The 20865-nt window shown below is 42.1% G+C and overlaps 1 protein-coding gene across 9 annotated transcripts in view; it reads right to left on the reverse strand.

The window, feature by feature from the left end:
- Positions 1-20865, reverse strand: part of CAMTA1 (calmodulin binding transcription activator 1) — a 2488613-nt gene that overhangs the window by 23862 nt on the left and 2443886 nt on the right. For 3 of the 9 annotated variants that reach the window (XM_069240214.1, XM_069240210.1, XM_069240216.1), the window contains one exon: positions 15510-15540. The exons of the other annotated variants lie outside the window; for them this stretch is intronic. In XM_069240214.1, coding sequence (XP_069096315.1) covers positions 15510-15540 — 31 coding nt within the window. The remainder of the gene's footprint in view (positions 1-15509; positions 15541-20865) is intronic. 9 annotated transcript variants of the gene reach the window in all.

The following is a 20865-nucleotide window of genomic DNA, read 5'->3' on the forward strand; positions in this document are numbered from 1 at the left end:
TGGATTGTGTGCAGCCCGTGTTTCGGTGCCGTTGGTGCTCGTTTGAACATGCACTAGTCGTCTGTCTCTCACGGCAACGCCCCCCAGTGGTTGATGCTGATCTGTTGATGTTCCCGATGAGGGCTCATTCCCAGACATGCGCGCTGCGTTTGCTTCGAGAGGCTGATTACGAAATACCCTTCCTGGAGGAAGTTGATATTATTTTGGTAACAGGCCCCGCACAGGATGCCGCCTTGGTTGGTTCTGAGGCTCTGGAACACACCTGCTCCTTAATAGTCTTTGGCGTGGATTTTCCGGTCTTGTCATCTGCCGAAGTGGAGATCCTCCTGCTTTCAATGACCACCGTTTGAATTGGATTTGGTCTAAATTGACACTGTTATATGAATTTGGCTCCTAGCCACATGCTTAGTTTTAAATTTAGGATTATTGTGCTTTGGTGTCCTCTTGACTTGTTGAAATTATATAAGGTTTTAGTTTTTTTTTAACAAAGGGCATTTTTTATGCTTCGATTAGAACCACTTTCTATCGACCAGGGGAGGGTGTAGTGTAGCCATTTTTAATATAGCCTTTGCGCGTTTGCTTAAAGCATTAGGCCTCTGTGCACTTTGTTCTAGATGCATTTTATTCAGCCTCGCACTGTTATTTTTCAATAACCAGTTTCACGGTCTTGTTTTATTTTCTTCTATCACACTGTTTAGCTTACTTCAGCACCGGAGTTCTCAAACAATACATTCTTGCTCGCTCTGTGCTTCAGTCAAGGATACAGTCTGGTACATTGCCGATAGACGTGGTAGGAGTTTAGTTTTTAGGGTTCGTAGAAAGTACACATTCTTACTTAGGGACGTTTCTTAGAACACTGGCGTGTTAATTATAAAAACACTTCCTAGTCCTAGTACACGTAAGAGGGAGATTCCGACCAGGGAACCAGAACTAGACGCTGACTATCCTGTTGCAGATGCTGATCCAGACCACAGGCCTTTGCTCAGGTATGAGGGTTGATGTCCTCCTGGGGAACTTGAAAGACAAGCTTAGAGCTTAACATGCTGTGCTCAAAATAGAACTTAGAAGAGGGAACGTAATCTAGTAACACTATGCTAGCGTTATTTCTATGTTTCACTCTGCTCGTTACTATTTCAATCCTACTGTGTTGTATGGTTCTAGTTATTGCGGCTCACGCCTTGTTATCTAAAATGCAGTCGTTTTATTAAATCAATCTGTAAAACTTAAACTGTCTCTGTCATTTGTATATGAGACCACACTTGGTATGAGAGAACTGGTTGGGATCTGAGTGACTACGACTTCCCTGAGAAGCCCTAAGATGTCATGCGCTCGGCTGCCCAATCATCCCTTCCCTCTGGGAGAGATGAGGCACTGCTAGTTAGCCGGAGCAAAACCGGATTGAGGGCGACAAGGGTCCTTCTCCGTGGGTTAGACTTAGTCCCCCACACTGAGAACGACGCTGCTACCCAAAAATCCAGTAGTCTCATTAGGATAATGAGAGCCTACGCGACACTAGAATCAATGTTTTCTTACTATCCAGAGCCTTGATGATAGCAGCTGTAGACACCATTGAAAACCCTCAGCTTCTATCTGCTCATGCTGAGGTTAAGCTCATGTTGGACTTTAATACTTAGCTTTACATGGTATATGAAGGAAATACCGTTCAGGGAACCAGCACTAAAAGACTAAATGCAAATGCCCCTAGAGTACTACTTTGAAGATGATGATTATAGCGAGGTCAGAATGGACATCATATGAGACAGGAGAAAAGCCGTATTGCAAGGATAACCTATTTCACATACAGCCACGTTTGATCAACTGTGTAAAAAAGAGTGGCTAGATCTAGAAGCCTGTTTGCTAAAAGTAGAGGCTTACCAAAAAAATCACAGCATTTGAAAATACTTGGTGGAGCGCTCCATTGGCATTCGATTAGTGCCATTATTGGCAAGGTACCTCTAATCCATAGCAATGTAATGCTAGCTTCATCTTACAGTCCCTAACTTTAGATCAACCTGGAAAGAGTTTGATTAAATTTGAAAATTTTGTGGCATTTCTTCTCTTTGAAGTATGCCCAAAATTATGTGACTCCTTTCAGCACACTCATAGCTTAATGGTTAAAAATATGTTGTACGTAAACCAGCACTTTTCCTGTTCAGCTTAGAGATGGTAGTTCTACCTCTTCTCCAGTCTTCTGTGCTTGGGCTGTGCATAAGTGCCTCAATATTGAGTGCTCTTGTAAGTCTGATGCCAGTAACAGGAGTTATGAATTCCTTTGGTATGGCAAGATCCAAGGGAACCCTGTGGATCTCTCATATTTCACTCGAACACTTTTGTTGGGAGTGATATTCCTGATAGAGTTGTTGTATTCCCTATCTGTCTCGTCAATTCTCATTTTTCTGGGGACCCTCAAGAATGAATGCAGTGGCCCAGATTTACAAGAAAATTACGGACCACAACACTGCTCCAAATTTGGCAGAGCCGCGCTCTGTCATTTTAAAAATGCTGGGATGCGCCACATTAACATCAATACGGTGCCCCCCTGTGTTTTCCCCTGCGCCGGCGCTAAATTTACTGGCGAGCGCCAACACAGCCTCCCTTGCACCATGGTGCAAAGATGGCATCGCTACGAGGGAGATTGTTTTTGTGCCAGAAGGGACACCTTCCTGCTCAAAATCTATCTTCAATGGCCTTTTGCTCTTCCTAGGTGTGTTGCAGAAAGCAGCACACCTAGAAAGAGCTAAAAAAGAGGAGAACTAAAATAATTTCTCCTTATTGCGCCATACTAACGCCACCCCTGGGGTGGTGATAGATTTTGCTGCTGCCTCAAGTTTACGAAAACTTGTAAATCTGGGGCAGCGTCAAAATGCAATGGGTGTTGCTGTGGCACGCCCACCGTAACACCCATTGCACGCCCCTTCCACGCAAAGTGCTGTGTGTGAAGGGGTCATATTTACAAGGTGGCATTAAGCTTCAAAAAGGGCCTTCTAAATCTAGCCCAGTATCTGTAACACTGGAGGAAGCAGGAAACATCACCAATTCACAGCAGTTTTGCTAAGGGTTATGGTGTGCATTGGCCAGCCTGTGAATGATTATAATTTAAACATGATAGAGGGCACTTGCACCCCCTACCTCACCTGACGCAATAAGCTAGATATTTAGAGCAGCAACATATGTATAATTTAGGCAGATGTTGGTCAATCGCACAGAAAATTCCATTGCTTCAATATAGCCGTTGCCGATTCCACATGGGTAAGACCTGAATAGTAAAAAACACATGATCACTAAGATGGGCTCTGTGAAATCTCGGGATTCAAAACTATCTCTGAATGACAGAATGAAGAGATTGTGAAGGGCAGTTCCTAATGAGACTTGTGTATTGGACTGTAGAATGAACTGTGTACAGTGCATAACACTTTAAACATGGTGCAGATTCATTTAGGAAGCTAGGGAAGTGTTTTTAAGAGAGGACTAGAGTGGCTGAATCGGGAGCGTAAGGGATGAAACTTTTGAAGCCAGATGGACGGCTTAGTTTTAGAGTACTTGTGGGATGTCTGTGGCTCACTGCATGAGCCTAGTATGTGTTGATAAAGGTGTGCATTTGCTAAATTTACATTAGATGCAAGTAACGACTGGTGATCTACAGAGACCGAATTTGCTGTGATATTTGCAGAAAACATGGTGACTTATATAGAACAGATACTTCTCCACTTGCTCTCCAAAGGTGCTCTCCAGTTGAAGCATTAATTTTTGCAGATTCCTTCTCCATTGGTTGTCATCCATTCAGAAGCACTTCAGTAATTCTAGTACTCACTCTCAGATTGGAGAACTGAAATCACACCCTTTTTGGGGGAAGAGTATTTGTACTTTTGCACCTGCTTACCATTAATGACCTTGGGAACCAAGTAATGCAAAGGTTCCTCAAATGACCACTAATGAGTCACAAAACAAACGCTGCAATCTTGCCTTATAGAAGTGCCCAAGCTGATGGACCATATAAAATGGTGCCGACAAGCTCAACAGCATAAGTGATAAACCAATTAAGACACCTGAGCATATGGTAAGGAACTTTCCTACATGGTTATCACAGAGGAAAATAATAACGCATGCCCTGATCACAAATTGAAATGCTACTTGCTCAATGGCAAGGTTCATCCTATGCACGCTGCTATATCCAGTGTGTCAAATCACATTTATCAAGCAACAAAGGGACCATGGGTGTCACTGCATACTGCTGCAGTTACCTTAAATTCATATACGGAACAACAGAACACATTATTTTTAAAACAGTGAATTGTTTGACTGATTCGCCTACCACAAAGTAGATCAGACAATTGAAGACTCACTGTGGAATTTGAAATTACAAAGGTACAGGAGGTTTCAAAATAGGTTATTGTACCTGTTGAGACTTTAACTGAACTGCTATGCCATGTGGCTATCTTCAGTCAGTAATAACTGCTTTACTTGGTTCTTTATTGTCACAAACTGACTGGTTCTTGTTGTGTTATTTAGTTTGTAATGAGCCATATCAAGTAAGCAGTATTGTGTATGCATTATTGGAATTGGGCTCCTGTTGCCACATTCTTCCTATAGATTAGAGTCAAAGGCATGTGGATTACTTTATGGTAAAAGTGGTTGGTGATATTTTACAATGCCAACAGTGAAATTCAAAATGCTTGATGGCATAATATTGGACCATATAATGATTCTTCCATAATTGCCACAGTATTTCAATAAGGGTGACCACCTAATTAGCTCATTACAGAGAATGTCTCCAGTTTGTTTGTTTGTTTGTTTTTTAACTGACATATCGAAACATAAAATCTCATAATCAAACAAGAGTCATAACAAGAAAAAAACAAAATTAAAAGGGCCCCAGCATAAAATACTTCTTAAGAATAATATACACGTTCCTTTGATAACTCTCCAGGTTCGAGGTCCCAACAAATTAAAAACTGCACTAATAAAAGCAAAAGAACCAAAATGTGCAACCCTATAACATCAATATAAATATATATACACTCGACAATCAATGTATGCTATGATTATTATGGTCTAAAAATACACTTTAGTTAGAAACGGAATAAACAACATTCCTATTTAGGGCTGGACTATTAACCATGTGCAAAGCATTGTAAATACAAGAATTCTTAATATTATAACCCACCTCGGCCATATACTTTAAAATGTTATACTTTAAAGCTGAGCCGAATGCTTTGTGCAAAATATGCAGTATGAGCTCTTTTTCCGAGCAACCCCTTCCAAATATTATAGGGGCTCTAAACCAGCACGGTCCAGGGATTCTTGTTTGAGCCGTGCCATCCAAGTGCTTTAAGGGCTCTGCGCCGGGTGGTAGAGGCAGCCGACAGATACTTTGAAACTGCACTTCCTACCACTGTGGATGTATCGCTTTTACAAATTCTATATCCATTAGCACGGTCATATAGAAGCATGGTTTTGCAAAGTGGAATAATCTATTTTTTCTTGGATATCATATATTTGGGACAAAAAAAGAGGAAATGTTCAATTGATTCCACACCTAATTGGTACAGTTTACATATGTTATCTTCCGTGCTGTTTGTCAACCATAGAGCAGTAAAAGCATTAACTGGTAGGGTGCCGTATCTAAAGTGGAGAACTGTGGAACAGACATGGGCAGGTATGGTCAGGTCAAAGAAATGTTCAGCTAAAGGCTCCTGTTTGACAGACAAACATTCTATCGTCAAATGACCCAACCTGCTCCTCTGAGAAATCTGATCATGTACCCTCCTCCAGTAACTTTGTTTGATAAGCTTGGTCGTCTCAGCCGGGATCGATTCAGGGTTCCCCCCAGAACTGGGGGAAACCCAAATCGGTCCAAGCCGATTTAATTTCCCGCAGGCTTTTGACCCTACCCAAGCAACTCAAGCTCCTAAGTAAATCTCTATTTTCCTTACTATAAGGCTCCAATTTCTCTGTCTTTCAGAGCTGGATCCAATATAAAAGTGGTTTCAGGGTTACATGGTCTACAATGTTATTTAGCCTAAGATCTAGGGCCTGATTACAACTTTGGCGGAAGGTGTTAATCCGTCCCAAATGTGATGGATATACCACCAGCCGTATTACGAGTCCATTATATCCTATGGAAGTCGTAATACGGCTGGTGGTATATCAGTCACATTTGGGACGGATTAACACCTCCTCCAACATTGTAATCAGGCCCCTAGTCTTCAAAGGTACTAGCTGGGTGCCCTTCCTAGCCTTGCAATGTATTTAATAAAATTATTTTAGTTAGATTGTAATATATTCAACTGGCTATTGAAACCCCCATATAGGACAGCTCCCCTGACCTGGGCCTTGTATGCTTCCATTACAGGGTTTAATGGTGGACTTACAGCAGTTTTAGCTTTGCTGTCCGGAGTCCCTCCTCTATGACATATTACATGTGCACTTTTGTTAATGTGTGCGTCCCATTTGCCAGAATCTATCAGTCTAATCCCCAAATAATCAATCACATTGACTCTTTCCAGGATGATAGAATTCATTGTTACAATAGCGCTCATCTTTTTCTTCCCCTGAGAACAAATCATAATTTTTTTTTCCGACATTGACCTCAAGTTAAACGTTTTTGCCAAACAGACAAAATTGGTTGACTAGATTTTGGAGTCCCATGGGTGATTTTACAATGATAATGGTATCGTTGGAAGAGAACAATCCCAGAATTTTCCGAACGGTCAGCCATGGTGAATCATTTACACAGTTGTTTAAATACTTAATACAGTTGTTTAGGTATAAGAGAAAGAGGGTAGGGGCAAGGACACAGCCTTGCTGCACCCCCTTCTCAATAGTAACTGGGTCTGTCAGTTCACTGTCCCTGACACATCTAATTCTCGTAAACGTCCCTTTGTGGAGTTGAACAATTAAGTCCAAGAGTCCGCTAGGAACTCCCATTTTACTCATTGTATACCAAAGCTTATATCTGGGAACCAGATCAAAGGCTGCTCGAAGATCAATGAAACAACATATAAGCTCCCTCCACCGATATCCACTGTCTTCCATCTGATTGCCATAAACCTCAACACTTGATCAATTGTACTAACTGCGGGCCTAAATCCTGCATGCAAACTCGAGATGGCGTCACTCTCTTCAATCCACTCCTCCAAACGTTTCAAAATCTGTTTTGCAAAGATTTTTGGAAGGTTATCTAACGGGCTTATTGCTATTGGCTGATAGTTGGATGGATTGCTAGGATTTCCCTTTTCATACAGGGGAACTATTTCTGCCCCTTTCCATGTGCAAGGGATGGATGCACCTGCAGTCACTGCATTACAAACTTTATTAATGTAAGGTCTCCAAATATCAAGGTTTGATTTATAGAGGTCACCCGGTATCTTGTCTAGGCCGGGAGCTTTACCCCATCTGAGGGAAGATATTGCTACCTTGGTCTCAATGAAGGAGAACTTGAATGGGGGAAAACTCTCTTTCTTCACTAAGAGGACTAGCTCATCGCTCCCAGAGCAGAGAGAACTGAAATGTTTGACCCACTCATCAGGAAGGATTGATGCCCCATTCAAGGGTTGGGATTCCTCACTTCCATTTTAAACCAATTTCCAGAACTTACTAGCATCCTTATTTCTTGCTGCCTCTAAGAGGGCTAGCCAGCACTTTTCTTCACAGCTTCTTCATGCCTTGATAGCTCCAGCCTATACATTTTCCTCAATTGTTTAATTGAATCTCTGTTCCCCCTTCTGAGGAGCCTCAGCAGCCTGTTTTTAGCTTCTCTGCAAGATCTGTTAAACCACCTATCTTTCCGGTTATTTCTCAAGTTGCCCATGGACTCTTTACCAAATAGCTCCCTCAGGCAATCTAGCAGTTTTAAGTGCTCAACCAATATCCTTCCCTCATCCTGCCAAAATTGGCGCATAAGTTCTATTTGGTTTGGCAGTAGTCCATACAAGGTTGGAATGGCATACAGGGAGGATTTAATAGTTTCTCACTTACCATTCCATCTGTTGTTTGTCATAATGATATGCTGGTCTAGTTCCCTGGAAGCAGGGGCCCCAATTACAGGTAGCAAACTCCTAGTAACAAATATCAGTGGGTCATGGTCGCTGTCCTCGTGCTCCACCACTGGTAAACCTACCATATGTCCCCATAGGCGTATATATAGTAGGAGGTAGTCAATATGACTCCTACAAGTCTCTTGTCTAAATGTAGGAGAGGAATTTATATCAGAGTGACAGCACCCATTACATACTCAGAGGCCGTGTGCTGGTGTGATGTTTACAATTTGGAGTGCAGCTCTAGTCAGTCTATGTCCATTGCTCTTCAATAGTTGCGGGATGCCTCAAAAACTATCCTCTTCCTGATAAAGCTCCTGTGCCAATGAATACGGCTCAAATGTAGTGTTGGAATCTCCAGCAAACATAATGTAATGGGTGTTATTTCTGCTAGCTAACAGATTGTCCAGGGCACTTAAAACGTCTGATTTACGGCTACTTCCAGCGCTCCTGCTATAGATGTTTACCAATAGGCCCTGTAAATCAGGACACCCATCTCCAATTCGCTCACTTGACATTTAAGGGAGCCACTGATCCAGATTAGTCTGCCCCCTGAGGGTCTGCCAGAGGACACCCTATTTGCTGGACCCAGCAGCTCTTATACCCTGGTATATACTTAGGTTCCATGGACAGCGTTTCCTGGAATACACAGATCATGTGCTCATCTATAAAACACCCCCATTCTGGAATGGACAATTTGACTTCAAGTCCTGCTACGTTCCAACTAATAATGTTAACTAACTTCTCAGCCATCTACTTATGATTGGTTTTGCATTGTTACCGCCTCAAGCCATATATCACCAGAGCTAGGGCCATCGAGTATATTGTGGGCTACCATCGACCCCCCCGTTCTTCTAGTAGACCATGCTTATCCCCATCTTTGAGTCAATCCACTTCAGACAAAGTGGATGGAATTGGCATGCACACAGACTGTTGAGAAGGGGAATCTTTGTTTCGGACAAAGAGATTAACAGGGCTGCTTGGGCCTATTTCCAGCCCCTTAGTAAAAGAAGCGCCTCCATGGGGGTAAAGGGCTGCAAGTCTGCACAGAAGAAGCCCCCTGGGCAGTGGGCCGACTTTGCTACAATTTAGAAAAATCTGATTGTTTATAACAGCTGGGTTAAAATTTGCGACAATACAACCCCCTTCACTGAACTTCTTCAGCAAACCCACCCATCCCACCCTCCTCACCATTAATATTGAAGAGGCCATTGAAAATGGAAAGTTAGCATTGACATATAACCAATGAATAACCTTATTTTTCAGTTCTGTGTAAGTCTCTAGACTATTTGGTTGTAATCTCGGTACATTGGTGGACACGGCCACATATGGGCAGGCCTCCGGGGGGAGATGTAACACCCCAAGAGGTCTGCCACTATTTCTTGTCAACTTCTGAATTTTTCCAGCCTGACAGTTGGAAGTCGCCCCATTGACCTTAATCACAGAGTTGGTGCTATATCCTCTTGTATTATTTATAGCCATATATCCAGAGTAGCAATCCCCCAAAGTTTGGCTGGAGCATCCATCAAAGTCATTGCTGGCGGACTTGCTCTCTCCGGCTGTAACGATTTTACGGGCCAAGTGTAGAGTTTCCTTCTTGGCATAGCGGAGGTTCATTGTGTGACTTGGACAACATAAGATTGCCCTGGGACAGGGATTGTAAAGAGGTTATTGTGGAAACTGAGTCATTGGACTTAATTAATTGAAAAACCTCCCCTAATTCCTCTTCAATGTTTCTTAGCCGAGCCTCTATGGGATGTAATCTCTTTGCTAATTCCTCCACTATGTGCTCCGTTATTAAGGCAGCTGAATCGGCAGAGTCTCCCTGGACCCGCTCTAACAATCAACTTTCAGATCCAGTACCAGGGGGGCCAACTGTACAGACATGTTTGTTCTTTGAAGAATTTTAACCTTGGATTCTTTTCCCTTTGACTGTTGGGATCTCTGATACAACAGCCAAAGGACCCAGTGGATCCGATGGAAGCTCTACCATATGTGAATCAGGCAGATAAGTAGCCAAAATCTCCTGGCAACCCTTTTGCTTATTTTCTTGTTGATTCAGCCTCGTCACTAGTTAGAGTGGCAATGGTGCCAAGGATGGGAAAGCGGAGATGGCTGGGGAAGCTACAATGGACAGATGTCGTTCCGCAGATTCGATCTTCTTTTCTTTGGCTCCAACCGCCTTTTGTAGGAAGTCGTCTAGTGTACTGTTGCCTTTGAAGCTGTCCTGTGTTGTTACTGTCTTTCGTTTGCCCATCTTTCCCAAATTCCAGAAGCATAAATAGTATAATAGTTTCAACTCTTATGGTGCCACTGGCTGTTGGTGATTGTATACTTCAAACGCAGGTATTGAATGGAATGTCACTTACTGTGAATGCGGGGATGCTTTAACCATGTTAGGGAGGTGGGCCAGCCCAGACTCACCATGCTGATGAGGGTGATGATGGGCCTGCTCTTGGCCCAGTCTTTGCCCGCGCAGCGGGAGGCACTGCCACTGTAAAGCCCCCAAAAACACACACTGCAATGGCTCCTGCCGCTTGGAATGTTGGGGGCTGTAGTCCTCCGTGCCTCCCTCTGGTCTCAAAAGCCTCCTGCTTCCAACCGCACTGTGCGAGGCGCTGCCATTGAAAGGTGCCCAATGAGGCGCACCACTGTGACTCCTGCCGCTAGGAATGTTGGGGGATGTAGTCCTCCGGGTCCCCCTTCGGTCTCAAGTGCCTCCTGGTTCCAACTGCCCAGCGGGAAGCCTGTCACTTAAAAGCACCTGATGGCGTGCACCACAGCGGCTCCTGCCGCTAGGAATGTTGGGGACTGTAGTCCTCCGGACCCCCCCTCTGGTCTCAAGTGCCTCCTGCTTCCAAACGCGCAGTGGGAGGTGCTGCTACTGAAAAGCGTCCGATGGCGCGCACCACCGCTGCTCCTGCCACTAGGAATGTTGGGGGCTGTAGTCCTCCGGGCACCCCCTCCAAGTGCCTCCTGCTTCCAATGTCTCCAGTCCTGAACTTTTCCCCACGCATATCATTGATTTCAGGTGTCTTAGTCTAACTAGTTCAATTGTAGAAAAACAAGATGACACCCCCAAAAGGCATTTGAATATCACAACAAAGGTCTCTGACTTGAAACCCTAGCAGCTTTTCTTGTCAACATATTCTAATACCGTGGGCACAAAACCGGTTTCTGTGATACAGCCAATGCTACTGATGAATTCAATTAACTGTTTATACAATAGAGCTATGTACCCATTAGAAAGTGAGTAATATAACAGAGGAAATGAGGGCACTGTAAATATCTCACCATCTGGATTATATTTGCCTGGTTGTGAGTGAAACATTTTACTTATGGTTATGTTAATTGCACTTATAAAGTGTAAACTGTAAAATCAATTGTTTGGTGCTCTGCAGGTGTCACACTAAGGAAGCACATAAAAATATATCTGCATTGTCACAAATTAAATTATAATCATTCCTATTGCACAAATTGATTCATCCTAAAAGAAGTCATGTCCTTAAAAACGTTTTAAATTGAGTCAAGGTTTGAGTTGAGGCTGTCATTTTGACAGCCAGACTGTTATATGTCTTCTGAGAGAGCATGGAACGCATGCAGCTCGCTGGAGGAAAAAGGGGTGGGGCTGCACATGGCGGTGGGGGGAAGGGAGGAGAAAAAAAAAGAAAATATAATAATTTTTTTTAAAAACTTACCGTGATTGCTGTGCTGCTCTTCCGTCCTCGATTGCAGGAACAGGCTCTCCGCCTGCCCTGTGTCCAATCCTACTACTGCTTTCATGCTGCTGCCAACATGAAAGCAGCATTAGGTGACTGCGTTGCCGGGTTGGAGACAGCACAGTGCGCATGTATGTTTGTGCGCCCCAAGATGGCCAGCCAAACATGCATGCGCACTGAGAGGAGTACACAACACTCCCCCTTTGTGCTAGTCACAACCCCATGGCCCGCCTCTTTTACATACTTTACATACTACCTGGAGAGGGCTCCCTCCCCCTGCACCCAGCCAGGTGCCTTCCGTCCGTGCCCAGTGTATTGTGCTGAGGGGAAGCCCCGCACCGCAGGGGCCTTTGTTACACCACTGGCAGAGGTTCCGGCTATACCTGAGTTTTGCAATCCCGCGTCTGAGTGGACTCCTTAAACACACTACCTGTGTCTATCCTCGAGTTGCACCATGTTTGCTTCGTAGTGAACCCCTTACTCTGGCATGTATGGTTATGCTTGGCATGCTCTCCTGACAATCCTGGGAAGAGTATCCTTCTTTCTTCATAATACATAACCACTTGCCTAAAAATGTCATCTCAACAAGGTAATACTGGCAGCTATATGTAATATGAACCTTATGCTTCCAACATTTCTCTGCAACATGCCACACTTTAGCACAGACATAAGTTCGCTGCAACCAGTTTGGAGTGCACCTATGAGATTCACACAAAAAACCCCAAGGGGCAGATTTAGGAGACCCTAGCACCTCCTTGCGCCACAGTGACACACCGAAATCACCACCCCAAATTGTACCACTTTGTAACCCTTTGCGCTACATTATGCCTGCGCCAGGCATAATGTATGCAAAGGGGACGTTCCCCTGTTAGGGTGGCCGAAGAAATGGCGCAAAGAAATCTAAGAGATTTTCTTGTGTCATTTTTTTCTGCACTTTTAATGCGTGCTCAGAGCACGCGTTAAAAGGAGGCACACTATTTTGTTTACAATGGGCCTCAATGGAATTAGCAGGATTAGCGTCAATTTTTTTCACGCTAATCCTGCAAAGCTTTGAATTAGCGTCAAAAATGTTGACACTAACTACCTAAATACAGCCGTGGTGCGCCATATCTTAGATATGCCGCACACATAGTGGCGTTAGGGGGTGCTAAAGGGTGCTAGAAAAGTGGCGCTGCACTGGGTGCAGCGCCACTTTTCTTAAATTTGGCCGCAATCATGTTCCTACATAGACTACTACAAATAAAAAACACACTGGCAACACACTGCCACCCAGATCTAGCAAATGGAGTGGTATCTTACTTGAGCACTCAGAAAGCGATTTTTATTTTATTTTACAATATCTGCAGTGGCATTGGTTTTTTTAAAGTATGGATTTATTAATTTTTTGCAGAAATATCTGGACAATATGTGAGTGTTTACTTATTCTATTTACAGTGGATTTACCTGGCCACTCCTGTGACATTCACCTCGGTCGACACCTCCTGAACTAGTTCAGAACTATTTGTGTGTAATGAATGAATGAGCTGTATGCGGTAAATTTTGAGATTACATTCTGTTTACATTACTCTGTATGTGAGCTATGCGATGTGGGACCTCTTTCCTTGGCACACTGGAAAAAAAGATTTGAAAAACAGCCCCACTGCTTTCAGAGCATATTGACCCAAAATCACATTCTCGGTAGTCAGACATAGGAATGTAATTTATATCTTTATGTATGCTCATAACTGTGATTTGCAGCAATGCCTCTGTGAACAAAAATCATCCATTTTCGCAAAACTGAAATTGCCTTTGGTTATCCATCGAATCTATCCAGCAGCTATAAATATGCTACTTGCATGGGTTGACTTCACACAAGGCCTGCTCATTATTTTTGGTAATGCTGGATTCTTATTGTGAGTGCTTAGAATTGAATGTAAATGTTCTACACCTGGGAAGCAAAGCCCAGCAGACACAGAACAAAGTTGCAAAGACTTCCACTCATTGAGTTCAACTCAAGACTCCATCCACACTGTGCAATAGGCCTCCAGCGGGACATCCTGAAAAATGAGGTTTTTCATGCATTTACTAACAGCACACATTTTATCATATACATTGCAGTCTACAAGCATTTCAATTTCTTGCACATTCAATATTATCATCTCTTGAGCATAGAAAATCAAGCAAACATACATAATGCATAAGCGGATATATCCAATGATGATTTCTCTCAGCAAGCTTTTCTAGAAGTGCATACACCATGCAAGGTATGATGGTATCATTCCCGGGGTCTTTGTCTCTGTAGCATGCATAGGTTCCCTCAAAGCCCTACTCTTGAATGGGAAGTCTGGAGTTTTTTTTCCTGTTTGGCGCACTTGGACACCATCCTAAATTACACATCCTTAGATTATATACCTAGGAGTAAATTATGTCTTAAAAATGCTAATAATTTTTATGCAAACGTAACTGATTGTCTTAGTTACTGTACTTCTATTGCGTGTTTCTTTTCTGATGTTTTATTGTTTTACCTTCAATTAACTTATAATGGTTTACTGAATTTTTTTGTTGTCTTGTTGGATGCACAGAGCATAGCAATGAGGTAGTGAGACAGCCTACTGTCATTCTGATGCCAGTACTTGTCTGTGTTCCTGTACCTGATTATATTGTTTCTCCACTTGTGTTTCTAAATTCCAGCCCCTATTCACTACAAGAAGAGACATAACTCATGATTTTAATCCACTGTAGTGGACTATAAGACTATTAGTGTATTATACCATATTTTTATTTACTTGTTTAAGGTCACCAATCATTTGTTAACACATGGTGTTTGTGATCGTAATTTGTGGGGAAAAGTTTGTAGACTGTATATAATTGTAATTCCTACAATGGTGTTTGAGACAACGTATGTTGGAAACAAAGTCTTGTAGAAAACCGCAGGCCTACAACTGCATCTCTTTAGGCCTTACAGCGACTTTGAGGTGCTTTTTTTTTAGAAACTATGGTGTTTGCCATCCATCTGGATGGTGCTCATATCCCCTTCGCAGATCACAGACTCAGCGGAAGGCCGTGAAAGTGCTGCATAGTTTCTGCCAATCAAATGTCAGCAGATTCCAAGGCCATGGATGAGGTAACATTGCAAGGTATGCAACCCAAAACATTTGATTTTGACTTCAAAATGGTATACAACGGCTAGCTTGAACAAAAGTGGAGGCGAATTTCTCTTGGATTTGCTGAATTAGCATTTTAATTTAAATGTATTTAAAACTGTTGAAAGATTTACTAGTAATCACAAAGTAGATCTATTCTAGCTACTGCTCAGTCTTTAAGCAAGATTTGATGTACATTTGAATTAGTTTGTATTGTAGCGGGGGACAACTGTGTGATGTCTCCAAGTATAAAGGAACCTGAGCTGTTGCTATCAGAGCTGACCCATTCAAGCTGCAAAGAGCTTCCGGAGTGAAGCTGTGTGTTTTTTTGTGCAAAGACAGTTTCTTCCACCACTTCCAGAGCATGCCCAGTGGCGGTATCTGCAACCTTGGATGTCGCTCACTAACATGCATTATTTTCAACAACTGCACTCTGCTGCTCGTTATTGAGGAACAGCAGGGTTAGTATTTGTAAAAAAAAGTGTTAGTTATGTTTTACTACTGCCGTCATTCAGGAAAATGAATCTCGTGGGAGTCCATGGGCCGTAGTAGCCCCATGCAAGCAGGCACCAAGCAACTTATTTATATAAAAAAATAAAGAGATTATACTGACTAGCAGCATCTAAACTCACCCTTTTGTACAGCCTATGGTCCACAAGGGGGCTTCAAACAGCAAAACAATATCAAACATCTATTAGCAAAGAGGTGGCATCGAATAAATCTTGCATTGTATCAATTTCATACACAGAACAGAAAACTGATATGTGTCCCCGGCTGGGAACGCTGAACATCGGCTGCTGAATCAAACTAGTGTGATCTGGCAAATGCAGGGAAACAATCGAATGAGCTGCAAAATGTCACAAGGATGCAGAAGGAGGGATGTCGGATATTTTCCACCCCTAGTTACTCTGGTTGGTAGGGGTGTCTAACGTTGCTTAATTAATTCTGGATCCATTCCAGATTTTACATTTTAGATTAATTTACCTCAATTATTCCAAAAAGGAAAGTTTTGTCAGTCAGTGCTACTTCTGAAAATTTGGTATGGATCCCACCCTGCTGGAAAAAGTTGGACATCCCTGATGCCAGTGCTTTATTTGTGTTGGTGGTGGCAGGTGGCAGACGCTGGCACTCTTTTTTGGTAACCAGGATTTATTTATTTTATCATGAGACTTTGACCCAGTGAGGAGCTAGAAAGGAAGAAAATGGAAGGCAAGAAGCTGGAAACGAACGATGGTAAACAGTAAAAAAACAGAGAAAGCAGGGATAAAGGACTTGCAAAGATGGTGTGATGAGACAGAAAGTGTGGGATGGTGAAGCAAAACAGCATGAGTGGGAATCAGGCCTACGTTTATTATTCGACAACCACAGCATATACCGTCCATGGGCTCCTACGAAAAATCTTGAAGCTGTGTGCTTTTTTGGATAAATGATGTACTGTTTGCTGTCAGTCAGAACTCGGGCAGTTCTGCTATCTTGAGTACAGCACTGATAAGAACTTATATTTGTTCCGTAGAGTACAACGGAGAAACTGGCGTTGGAAGTGTGCTACTGTGAAAATCGATATATGGTTATTTGAATTAAGAAGAATTGAAATACAACGAACAGATTATGGATTCTATATTTTATTTTCCCAGCTACAATACTTTGACAGTTATAGAACCACGTTGTCTGATTAGCGTTGCATGTTAATCGTAGGATTGTTTGACTGAGCGCTACACAAATTTCTTTACTGAATAATACAACATAGACTGTGTTAAGCAAAACCGAGTTAGAAGAATACAACTCACATATAAAATCAGCAATTATAGAGCAAAATAATTATAAACTATAGTCAGTGGAAGACAGGAATGATAAGAATTAAAAATACGTTTTTAAAAAAGAATTCTTTCATTTATAACTTTTTTTCGGAAGTCTTCTAACTTCTCGATTTTTTTTATCTCACAGCCTCTCTTTGTCGCTGCTTACTTTGTATTATGTACCCTTCCCTTTTCTAGGTCCCTCCTCCCTACCCTTCTCAGTCAAGCCTTTCAAGCGTTTATACTGGGTATTGAACGCAGCTCAGTGGGACCTCAGCTGGTGAGCAGCTTTTAAGGAAAACAACAGCCACTACCTTCCATTCTCTGGCTTGAGAAAATTTATCTTGTGGGTTTAGAAATAATTATTCTGAAAACTATGGCTAATATTAATGAAAATAATGTATGGATAATATCAGCAGTGGCTCCTATATGGTGGAGCGTCACCCCCCACCCCGCCAGCTCCAAAACTTTAAAAATAAAATTATAATAATCAATGTGTATTATTGTTTTATTTCTAAAGGGGCGGGCCATGGGGGTGACAGGGAGGATGGGGAGAGGTGTGCACTTCCCTCAATGCAGATGTGTGTTTGGCCACCCGTCTCAGGATGGCCAAACACACATGCGCATTGAGCTTTCTCCAACCCAGCACTGTATTGCCGGTTTGGAGACAGCAAGCACAGGCTCCCAGTCTGACAGGAAGTGCAAGGCCAGGGAGCTCAGGCCAATCCTGACGCTGTTCTCATGCTGCCATGATGTTTCTCGAAGGTACTTCAATTTATGGTCTTAGAAGGATAATTCAATTTGTTCACAAAGAAATCAACAGGATGAACTCCCACCCAATGAGCTGTCTTATGACAGGACTGCCTCGGCTGCAGGTCAGGGGAAGCATTTGTGTATTCTCTGCCACAGATATTCCTGGCAACTGTTTCCTCTACCACTAAACTAATTCCCGCCCAGTGAGCTGTCTTATCACATCACTGGCTAGGCTAATAGTCTGTGGAAGTAGTTGTGTATTCTCTACCACAGATATTCATGGCAAATCCTTCCTCTACCACTGTGGCCTTCAAACTGGGGGAAAGGGGCCTCAAGTGATGCCAGGGGATGCCAGGCTCAAGCCAAAAGAAGCGTTATGCAGATAACAATGGTTTGTTTTAAGCAGAAAAACATTTATTGCATTTTAAAAAAAAGGTAACAGAACTTAACTGCAATGTTTAAATAAGTCTAGATATATTTAAACATTACCAACTTGATAGGATAACTGTGAAAAATTCTGAGGGAGGGCCTGATACTTTTATTTACCCACTAGGTGGGCACAGAATTAAAAACATTGAAAACACCTGCTCTCCCACTATGCTGCCTTTTCTGTGCTGACAGGATTAGAGGAGTTCTCCACTAGGTATATTCATAATGACTCCTTCCACTACCGCCAAGCCCTACCCACTAGTGTAATATCCCCGTGGTCCGTCCGGCCAAAACCAGTGTGGACAACTGTGTAAGTGAAGGAAAAACTACAGAATTGTAAATAGTAAACAGCCAACTATAGCTGCTTTGTCATCCATTTCAATCACAACTCATCTATTTTGCATTTCTCACCACACTTTTAATTCATTTTCTTCTTTCACTCTATTCTTTATCTATTCTTGTGATCTTTTCTGAATTATTTTCCTGTTCATTCTTTTTCTTGATTGTTTTCTTCCTTGCTTTCTCATTATTGTCCTTTCTCTATTTGCTCTTCCCCCTCATTTTTGTCTTGTAATCTTACTTCCTATATATGTTATTATTGCATCCTGCACGAGTAGTTGTGTGTGGTCAAGAGGTGATCGTGAAATGTAATGGAAAGGAGTCTAACACCCAAGTTTGCGGGTATTCACAAACATTTCCAGTTCATTTAGAAGTGTTATTTGCAGTCATAAACTTACACCTGCCTGAACCAGGTACAAGTTGCGCAGAACAATAAACAATACCCCACACTTTTTCAAAGTATTAAAGAAGGTTGAGCAGACGTACAGAATAGTAATGTGAATTGTAATTTTATGTAAAGTAAGGACTTAGTGAATCTAGTGAAATTATGAAACTCTACATTGCAAAGAAATGTGCCTGTGCAGTAATAGAGTTATGCATTTTTTTTAAAACGCATTCCCTATCAATTTAATTTTTTTAATTAATGTTCATTGATTTTCTTTTCACACTTCCACAGAAAGAAAAAACAATGCTTAAATTTCCAAATAGAAAATGTATTCTATTATATGGATCACAATTTTTATTTGTCTGTTCTAATACAGACTATACATGTATAATGTTAGGATTGTGGCACTATTACATATGGAAGGCACATGAAAAAAAGACATTTAGGGCCAGATTTAAGAAAAGTGGCGCTGCAGCTAGTGCAGCGCCACTTTTGCTGCACCCTTTAGCACACCTAACACCACCATGTGTGCGCTGTATCTAAGATATGGCACACCATGGCGGTAGTTAGGGAACTAGCGTCAAACATTTTTACGCTAGTTTGGAGATTTGCAGGATTAGCGTCAAAATGTTTTCGATAATCCTGCAAAGCTTATTGAGGCCCACTGTAAACAATGGTGTGCCTCCTTTTAACACCTCCTCTGAGCAGGTGTTACGAGTGCCGAAAAAAATGCCACAAAGAAATCTCTTAGATTTCTTTGCACCATTTTTTCGTCCCCCTAACAGAGAAATGCCCCCTTTGCATACATTATGCCTGGCACAGGCATAATGTAGCGAAAAGGGTTACAAAGTGGTGCAATGCATGCACTGCGCCACTTTGTAAATTTGGTGCAGCGATTTTGGCCCTGTTGGGCCACATTAGTGTCAACAAAATGAGGCTAATGTGGCGCAAGGAGGCGCTAGGGGCTCTTAAATCTGCCCCTTAGATTCTGCTGTTTTGGAGCGTACAGTAACATTGACCAGAAATAGTGTGTTAAACGCATGTGCTCATTTAATAAAGAGACTTCAATAATAATGTTCTTAATAATACTTGTTTTTGTATTGTATTGCATATAGATGTTTTGTTGGCCATAAATTTGAAAAAGCATGTCTTAACTTTATGAGTACAAAGAATATTTGGTGTGCAGACACTAGAGTGTTTCGGGCACCTATGAAGCCAATACTAAGGTCAAAGTTTAACTTGTACTGACACAAATGATAAATCAGAGAATGTTAGAGATTCCCTCTAAGACAGTGCAGCTAACAAGGAGCCGAACACGTCTGCTCCTAATATTTTCTCTAAAGTTTATTTCGTTAAGACTCTAATCACGAAGAGAAAGCTAAAGGGAAACGAATTCTTGGAAGATACCTGGAGCTCAGACTGCTGCAAATACACTATCACTATGCTCTGGAGCTTCAAAGTGCTGCTCGAGCACTGACATACATTCACTGATGAGAATCTTCCCGTGACAAGGGACACGACCGACATCTTACTAGTGTCTACATTTTTTAAATAAAAACACTGAAATTCACAAGTTATATGTAAGCGACATCAGTATAACTTGCACGTCTGTAGATTTCAGACGTCGTCAATTATGTAATACGTGCAGTCATAAGCAGTGCATCATAGCTGTGCAAGTTACACCGATTATTTAGGTATATCTTGTGAATTTCAGTGATTTTTTGTTTTAAAATTCTATTTTTGTTATTATTAGACCTACGTATAACTACATTTTAACCTTTGTGTTTTTCAGTGAATTCCTACTTTTTTTTAACATAAGTTAAAATGTAACTACTGTACTTTTGTATAACTCCCTTTTCACCTTTAGCATTTTCAGTGAATTCATATAGTTTTTTAACATAAAGTAATAGTTTATTGTGATTCTTCTGCAGCCAACCTCCTGCACGCATAGTCTTCGGTTGGGCACAGTGGTGGGTTGGCCACAGGGTCTGTGTGAAACCTGCCACGAGCGGCCAAGCTCCCCTTAATGGGCATCCACCCACTGAACGCCACCCAACATTCTTCTTTTTTTTTAAATTGTTTTCCCGCTCCCATGGGAGCCATGGGCTGCGGTGGCTCCAATAGGACTCTGCTGGAGTACACAGTAGCCACACTGCATCCCAAAAAACTCTTGCGGGATAGTGTCTCCCATTCCCCCTCCCCCACCCTAGCCAAAATAATAAAATAACAATCAAATTCAACCACAGAGGATGTCCCTCTGGGACCACCACCCACAAGATCCATGTT

The sequence above is a fragment of the Pleurodeles waltl genome, chromosome 6 (assembly GCF_031143425.1).
Source record: "Pleurodeles waltl isolate 20211129_DDA chromosome 6, aPleWal1.hap1.20221129, whole genome shotgun sequence".
NCBI classification, from domain to species: domain Eukaryota; kingdom Metazoa; phylum Chordata; class Amphibia; order Caudata; family Salamandridae; genus Pleurodeles; species Pleurodeles waltl.